The sequence below is a fragment of the Micropterus dolomieu genome, linkage group LG18, assembly GCF_021292245.1.
Source record: "Micropterus dolomieu isolate WLL.071019.BEF.003 ecotype Adirondacks linkage group LG18, ASM2129224v1, whole genome shotgun sequence".
Lineage (NCBI taxonomy): Eukaryota > Metazoa > Chordata > Actinopteri > Centrarchiformes > Centrarchidae > Micropterus > Micropterus dolomieu.
The window spans coordinates 23856602-23865056 of NC_060167.1; the positions used below are offsets into that span (position 1 = coordinate 23856602).

Sequence of the window (8455 nt, forward strand, 5' to 3'; positions counted from 1 at the left end):
TCCTACAGGCAATTTAGCATTTCCAGTTCACCTGACCTACGTGACTTGGACTGCTGGAGGAAACCAGAGCAACCAGAGGAAACCCACGCAGACAAAGAGGAAGTACATGCATCAAATATTAACTCGGAAAAATAATACATGTAAGTTTAGTGGAAACAGTTTTCAGCATTGCCCTGTTCTGGCTAGTGGAAGCCAAAGAACGCAACACAGACATCAATAACAACCCTTTAAATATTTGATTATTATTGACATGGCTATCAATAATAATAAAATATTGACAGAGCTGTACTTTCTAACATTGCCAGATGCATGTGACAGTTTGGTGGCATTAACAATGTAACTGTTGGTGACACAATGAATGTGTGCGCTACAAAATATACAACTGAACAGAAGACACTGGTACTGCCCATAATGATGAATGGTACTGATACAGATCATCAAGCACCAACCACAACACACCTGCATGATAGGCTATGGACCCTCTGCTCCAACCTGGATGTCTGTTTTTGGGGTAGTCCTGTGAAACAAAAGAGAAAGTGATTTGTGATTCACCATTTCAGAATCAGCATTATTGGCCAAGTCTGCATACACATTCACAGAATCTGATTCCGGTTTAAGTTGCTCTCGATGTACTTCCAAGAGCAATTTACAAGGAAGACAGATTGAAATAGACTTACAGCTAAAAACGTGACAACTAAGTTGAAACAAGATTATGTACACACAAGTAGGTTTAAAACAGTGGGCTAATTCTAGGCGGTCTAAGTAACCATTTCAGCCACTGTAAGCAGAGCACTGATGTGATGATGGGCACAGAAGTTAAGGAAACTAAGTGATGGAAGGAGGAGGCATGAGAAGACTGAAGGAATACCACAGAATTAAAGAGATACGGTGTTGGTAATGACTGGTGTGTAGAAAACCTAAGACTTTTTCTCCCCGAAGGAACAGGAGAGAAAAGGAATGCACCATAAACAATTGCTCCTTTATCCAGTTTAAGCAACCATTGAGCAACTAGTAACTGTTAAGCATGTGTTACCCAGAGACAGAGAGAGAGACACCTTTGTTTTGATTTTCTTTGATTTTAATTGCTTAGCCTGAGGAACTGCATACTTTTAATTCTCTTCTATTTTTACCTTCTTGTGTACGGTGACAGGAAGAAACTCAGACAAACTCAACAATCAGATTTTTGGAACAAACTGCTTTCTATGGAAAACCAGATGTGGGGCTGAATGAGACAATATTTATTCTGTTGTTAGCTTTTCCTCTTTTGGTCATCCATCACTCAGACTGGAAACAGTGAGAGCAGTGGTGCGTATGAGGAACAGCGATTATGAGGTGTGTGTGTGTGTGTGTGTGTGTGTGTGTGTGAGTGAGTGTGTTGGGGGGGGGGGGGGTCTCTTTACCGTCAGATAACCACAGTGTATGTGCAGTAACTAAGACGGTGTGTCAACGAGGAGGCTCTTACCCTGCGTGCCAGCCCCAGGGCGATGTAACACTTCTCTCCAGCATCTGTGATCTCCAGTTCATAGTAGTGGAAGCGCGTGCTGAGAGGCCGACGGGCCTGAGCCAAGCCCACGTCCACGATGCTCTTCCCTTTACCCACGTACTCCAGCAGCTGTGGAAGTAAAGCACACACATACAGATTATGACCGGACAACAGAGAAACTGGATTCACGTCTCTAAACAGTTGTTAGCATCCTAGCATGAGAATGTGAAATAGAATTGATATGAAAACAATATCATGTTGTACCCAAAGGAGTCTGAGGTCATTTTTTTTTCATGTTCACTATTTAACAAAAGCCCTTTATTTTCTACTTAACTACTACAGTCTGCTATGACTTTAATGATTAAACACTTAATTTCAGGTAAATTTAAAGCTGCACCAATCAATATTTAACAATGGATCAAATGACTATGTGCCTTTTAGCCTCTATTAGCTCATGGACAGACTAAGTTAGCGACTAGCTAGCTGATAGTGGAGCATCTAGTAGGTAAAAACAGACATTTCTCTCAGGAGTTGCTAAAAGAAGAGTGATTATTAGATTTTCATTTGTTGTGGGGCCAAAAAAGTGAATGCAAATGTTGCTTCATGGCTGCTGTAAACAGGAAAGTGCTTGCTAATTATGTTAAATGTTTTAACATTCGCTTTGCATTTGCCACAACTTTGTAAGGAATGCCACAAGGCTATGCGTCTTTTGAAAGAAGAAATAACATAATTTTAGTCCTAGAGATGAAAAGCTGAAATCATTAGCAACAAAACACATTCAAACTCAATTCAGTACATTCAGGGGTTTTCTTCTACAGCCTTACCTGGTATAGTATGACCAGTAGTTTATGGTGGCTAATGTTAGCTAACTTAAGTAGACAGGTCTGACCTTACTGAGTCAGTTAGCAGACATTATGACCCTTCTCTACTTGTGTTACTATAACATATTGTTTTCGCATATAACATTATCCTGTAATCAGCTGCTGTTTTGTAGGCTCGCTTTAAACTGTCCCATATAGAGAGCTGAAGTCCTGCCGCATTTCTAGGATAGCTTCTGTTCCACTAACCTCCATAATGCATAGTGCATTACTTTCATTGTTTTTTTTCAGCTCAGTGTGTTGGAGTCAATGCTGAATAAAAACTACCTACTTTGCTATTTAATGCAAATTCATTATAAACACAATTTTAGATCTAAACCAGAATAATTCTGTATAAGTGTAATAAGTGTCTTCAATTACTTAAATAACTATAAGTAAACATCACCTAGCTTTAGTCAAGCAGACCTTAAACCTACTGTATGATTAGGTATGTCAACAAAACTGGAGGATGAGTTTACTCAAATTATTATAATGACTCACAAACTCCCCAGACTGTACAATGCGTTTCACTGCTAGTGATAGCATGTCCGATTTTGCACTGGCTTGGTGGCTGCTCCCTTCTCAGGTCGGTAGAGACCGGAGTTGAATAAGATGAGAGAGCATGTTTTATTCACATGTTATCCTATTAGGGATGTTTGATGATGAGATGGAAAAAATAGGTCGCAACATCACGCAGTTCTTTCTTTCCGGGAAAAATAGGCCAGGATTTGGATTCGTCATCCCTGCCGTACTGTTTGGGTACTTGAAGCAAAGCCAGCAGAGATAGCATAACTGTTTACTACATGCAGCAGAGGAAATCAACACCACCAAAGATGAATCCGTTTACAGAGTGACCTTCCCAAAAGTCATCAGAGCGGCAGATGAACATATGAGACCACAATACAACCGTCTGAAGATAACTACATTAGTAGAAACAAAAAAACAATCATACTCCACGGGTGTCTTGGGCCAACATCTTATTACTAACATGGTTACCAATTTGCCCAGTTAAATTCACTCTACCTACTAATACTACTACTAATCTACTCTACATTTCCTTCCTTTTTTGTCAGTGTGTAAGCACAACCTCAACAGATAAACGTTGTCGCTCCAGTGTGTTGTAACTGTGGGTGACCTCATTTGGATGAAAGATAGTAAAATCCTTCACCAATCTTTATTTGTCCAAAAAAATGAATGTGTGCAAGAAATGTCTTACTTAACATGCAATCACCAGTGTCAGAAAAATGGAAAAACAGAATATAATATTGGACAAATTGAGAGAAACTCCGAATGGGGCTCAAATAGAGAAAGAAACCCAGACACCAGGAAGTCAAACACTGTAATCCAAAAACTTAAAAATCACAATAAAACATCAAAGCACACGGACGGCTCTCCAGAAAATCACCACCCTTGCTTTGTTACCGTCATGTTTTGTTTTTTCCCCGACAGCTTTCATGTAGTGTTAAAGACGTGCACATGTGTGATTGATGAGTTGCAGGGAGATCTGACAGCATGTTGTGAGGCCTGCATTCATCCAGGGCAGGGCCAAATTTGTAGAAATAAAGGATAATTAAATGTGTGGGTGGCATTAAGGCTCCTGCCTAAAGGCTATTCAGCTGTGATGCCTTCCTCTTTCAATTCAGGTTTTGTGCGTACTTACGCCTGAGTCAGACACAAACACTGCAGCCCTGCCGTCACAGGGAGCGGTTAAGACCCAACCAGGGAGAGAGAGAGGAGGTCAAGGAGCATGTCAGATTAAATATTGGTTATATTGTTTATCTCTTCTTTTCTTTTTTTTCCCTTTAGGTATTTAGTAAAACCTAATATTTACGTCTGAATGTCTGTATCGACTCTCTGATATTGTTTAGGACTTTGTCTTATCGACCTTCAATATGGATTTTTCTGATTTTTGTTGGTATGTGACTTCATGTGTCAGATCTTGGACATGTTGGCCAAAATAAACACAGGCTAGGGTTATGTGTTCTTCCAAACTCTTTGTTAAAAGAGTTCACCAATGATTGCATGGAGAACATGGACTGCACTCCTATAACATTTTCATACTCACAATGGACTGAATATTTTAAATTAGATTGTTGCCACAATTATAACATTTACATCGCAGTAAGTAACATTACTGAAATGAATGGGTCTTCCACCGTGTTGTTTTCCTGTGCTGTTATGTTGCATTATTGTATATTATGAGGGTCAAGTAAGTTACAGCGACTGAGAAGGTGAAGAAAGTGTGTAGAGTATCTGTAAAACTGTGCAGAGTATCGGTAAAACGTCAATAAATCTAAATTGAACGTTACCAAGCAAACAGCGGTAGATCCGTGCTAAAGTAGCTGCCTTGCATCAAGGCTAGCATAAACAAATTGCTCCACATTTGCTTTGTACTGTTACATAATTTCTTGCAGGCTAAATCAACACTTTGACATAATACCGGTGTTACACAGGATATTAATATGGGTCGTGTTAGTTGGTGAAGTCATGTAGAAAGCGATACAACTTTGCACCGGATAACGTTATCAACTTGTTGGTGTTAACCGGCGAACTAACGTACCTCTCTCCGTGACTCCAGCCTTTCTGATGTTGACCGTGTTTTCACCCAATGTCAATCTGATTCTAGTTGGGCCTGATGGGCTTCAGCACAACAACTTTATTGTTGTTTTTTTATCCTTACATGGAGTTTACGTTGCCGTGTTTGTTGTGGTGGGAGCGTCTTTTTATGGTGTTAGCTGACTGCATTTCATTAGCTGTAGTCGGAGAGAAACTCGGGAGAGCGCATGTAGCTACAACCCGACCTGACACCTTCACATTAAAAGCAGAATAGTGGCTGTTGCGAGCAACTGAGAAAACAGGCGTGTGAGGCTACAGCCAATTGACAATGAGGCAGTAGAAATTTTGATTTATTAACAAGAGATTTCATTGAAAAACTACTTAGAGCCCTTTTTATTAAAGCTTTCTGATGTATTCTATACCCATAATCTGGTGTCTGCAGGTTCTCCCTCTTCATCCTCTACAGATACCAGTATGAACGTTTATGAGGGAGACAACCTGTTGTGCCACAGACTGTGCAGAAGCTCACAGATGCCCTGATCCGGGTCTGGCAGAAGATCACCCAGGACACAGGATCAGCTGTCTCATCAGGAGCATGCCCAGACAGCTATACACACCACTGAGTCACATTATGAGTTGCCGTGATGAAAGTCACGGAAGTTGGATCAGCCTGTGATTTAATTTTGTGTAACTTAGATTTTTATACCTACATAATACCTGAATGTATATATTTTCTATGTTCTTTAGACAAATTAACAATTTCCACTTAATTTAACATCAACCTGAAAGCAAATGAAAACATTAATAATTTAAAAAATTTTTTCATTGTCAATAAATTCAGGCATCAAGGGGTTAAATCTGATCCTCAAACGTTTTTTCATATTATGCACATTTTCAGGTTCATAATCTTATTTAGGGGTTGTACCAGAACAGGTTGACATAGTTTAATTTTCATTTCAATTTCAAAGTTTTAACTGAGCTCTGTCTCTACATCACAGTAACAACTTTATGTCCATTGACTGCCTGGAGGGTAGCTAGTGTTTGGAAGGGAGAGGAGAGTGTGTGCTCTAGCTCAGTGTTTTTCCACTAGTGTTTTTGAGGGTGTATCTGACAAGCCGCTTGGCGAGCGTTATGACGCATGTTTCTCTGTGATGTCACAGCAAAGCGGAAGAAAAGGCTGGACTACAAACGAGCTGTTTCAGGCAGTTCAGAGCAGTGTTTTCTGTGGGAGATGGGAACTCCCTTTGGGTGGACTTTGAGCTTTTTCACTTTGCAAACCTATTACATGTACAAAAAAGGTATATAACTCAATAAAAGGAGAGGGAAAAAGCCAAAAAGCTTTACGTGAGCTCTTTAAGTGTTCCCTTAATTTGTGCGTGTACACACACACACACACACACACACACACACACACACACACACACTTTTTTAGTTTTTGTTTGTTTATCTCTCTGCAACAGGACTAACCGTGCCGGTTTCCTTGACGTCATGAAGACGGCCCCAGTCCTCTTCATGGCTATCCACTATCATCTGTCCATCATCCTCCTCCATCCCCCATTCAGCGTTCAGGTCCAACAGCACTTCTTCCCCCAGAGAGTGCATTCCCACAGCAGGGTAGAGAGCATCAGGAGATGCTGGGATTTCCACACTGCCGACCTAGGCACACATTCAGATACAGTACTGGAAAAGTAGCTTGGAACTATGATTAAATTCACTTGTAAAAAATTGTAATGGTGGAATAAATTCTGTCTAAGGTAAAGAAATATGATGGTGATGGAGCACTCACTTCTTTGCCATTCTTGGTAAAAAACACAGTTAACTGTCCATCATCAGAGTCCAGGGATATTCCACAACCGATTCGGTCACCTCTGCAGCATTTTGGACCAAACTGCTGTCCTACAGTGTTGCCATTATACAGCCTGTGGAAAGACAGGTGGGAGAGGTTGAATGGCTAATCATTAAGGCTCATTATTTTCAGATGTTGATGCAGATGTTCACAAAGAAACACCAGAAGACACTCACAACATGCTCACAGTCAGTCAGATTCATTCTTTCTTGTGGAAATTTGTTTTCATAGTCTGTACACAAAAATAACATTCAAAACAAGGTATAAACAAATAAAAACAGTACAACAACACAAGTCTTTTACAGTGTGCCCAGGCTATTTAAAGCACTCATGTGTTTTTTTTTTACTGTCTGTATCTGGGGCTAGAGGGGAGGAGGTTAAAGCAGGGTTGAGGGGGTGGCAGGGGTCATGTGCTATGGTCTGTGCTCTACGAGTGTTTGGCAGCTTTTATGGATGTCTGTGATGTGGTGATCAAAGCTCAGTTTATTGTCCAGGATGATGCTGAGGCACTTAAAGCTCTCCACCATGTCCACTGGCTGGCCGTTGATGGAATGAGGGGTGGTGAGTTTATTGTGAGTGTCTTGGTGATGGAGCTTATCTTTGACGCCCACTCTAAACCCACCAGCCCTCAAGACTCTAATGAATACAAAAAATAAAGAAGAAATATTTATACTTTTGGAAGAATGTTCCAGATCTTCCTCTGTTTAAGTAATATTTGTTGTTTACCAAGCAGTATGCCATCATTTGTCATTTTGCCTTTTTGTTATTTGTTAGATCTTGTGCTCCATACCATATGATTATTGTCCTGGGCAAATAAAATAAATTAAATTCATTTACACTAATACCTAGTGTTTGTAATATTACTGAATTTTTTTAAGATAATGATGAGCGCTGCTGACCTAAGGACCTCTGCCATGAACCGAAACTACCTTGAATCCAGCTGGAGCTCTCTGCTGCATGTCGTTCTAGATCTCACTCTCCCATCATTTCATCTTTCAACTGTCAAAGCTCTAATGAAGGCATACTATAAAAAAAAAAAATAAGCTGACTTCCCGGTGATTAAATGTGGAAATGACGTCGTCAGCAGGTGATCACGATCCGAAAAGAGTGATACACGTGGATTTTTGTTTGGACTGGTGGAAAGTGTGTCTCAAAACTCGGTGTGTGTAAAATGAAAATCCACAAGCGTAGAATTGAAATACACAAATAAAAACTGGATTCACAAATGCCTGTTCGAAAGTTGTAAATAATAATAATAATAATAATAATAATCCTTATTTGTAGAGCACTTTTCAAAAACAAGTTACAAAGTGCTTTAACAAGTGTAAAGAATAATACAAAAAAGATAAGAGCATGAAAATTTAATATAAAATTAGTAAAATACAATAAAATAAAAGGGATAAAATAAGATAAGTCAAATAAGATCGGGAAAAGCTCTCCTATAAAAGTATGTTTTAAGAAGGGACTTAAAAGAGTTCACTGACTCAGCCGACCTGATTTCCTCGGGCAGGCTGTTCCAGAGCCTCGGGGCCCTGACAGCAAACGCTCTGTCCCCTTTAGTTTTCAGTCGAGACTCTGGAACAGACAACAGACCTCTGCCCGAGGATCTCAAGGTACGTGCTGGTGCGTATGGGACTAAAAGGTCAGAAATATAACAAGGCGAGAGGCCATGAAGAGCTTTAAAAGTGATCAATAGAATTTTAAAGTCAATTC

The 8455-nt window shown here is 39.9% G+C and overlaps 1 protein-coding gene across 1 annotated transcript in view; it reads right to left on the bottom strand.

Annotated features, from left to right (window-relative positions):
• LOC123986890 (SPRY domain-containing protein 3-like) overlaps positions 1 to 7658 on the bottom strand; it is a 12121-nt gene extending 4463 nt beyond the window's left edge. The window contains exons 1-5 of the mRNA XM_046075307.1: positions 7642 to 7658; positions 6683 to 6815; positions 6364 to 6552; positions 1463 to 1612; positions 460 to 517 (exon numbers count right to left, since the gene is read on the bottom strand). Coding sequence (XP_045931263.1) covers positions 460 to 517; positions 1463 to 1612; positions 6364 to 6552; positions 6683 to 6815; positions 7642 to 7658 — 547 coding nt within the window. The remainder of the gene's footprint in view (positions 1 to 459; positions 518 to 1462; positions 1613 to 6363; positions 6553 to 6682; positions 6816 to 7641) is intronic.
• Positions 7659 to 8455: the final 797 nt, after the last annotated feature.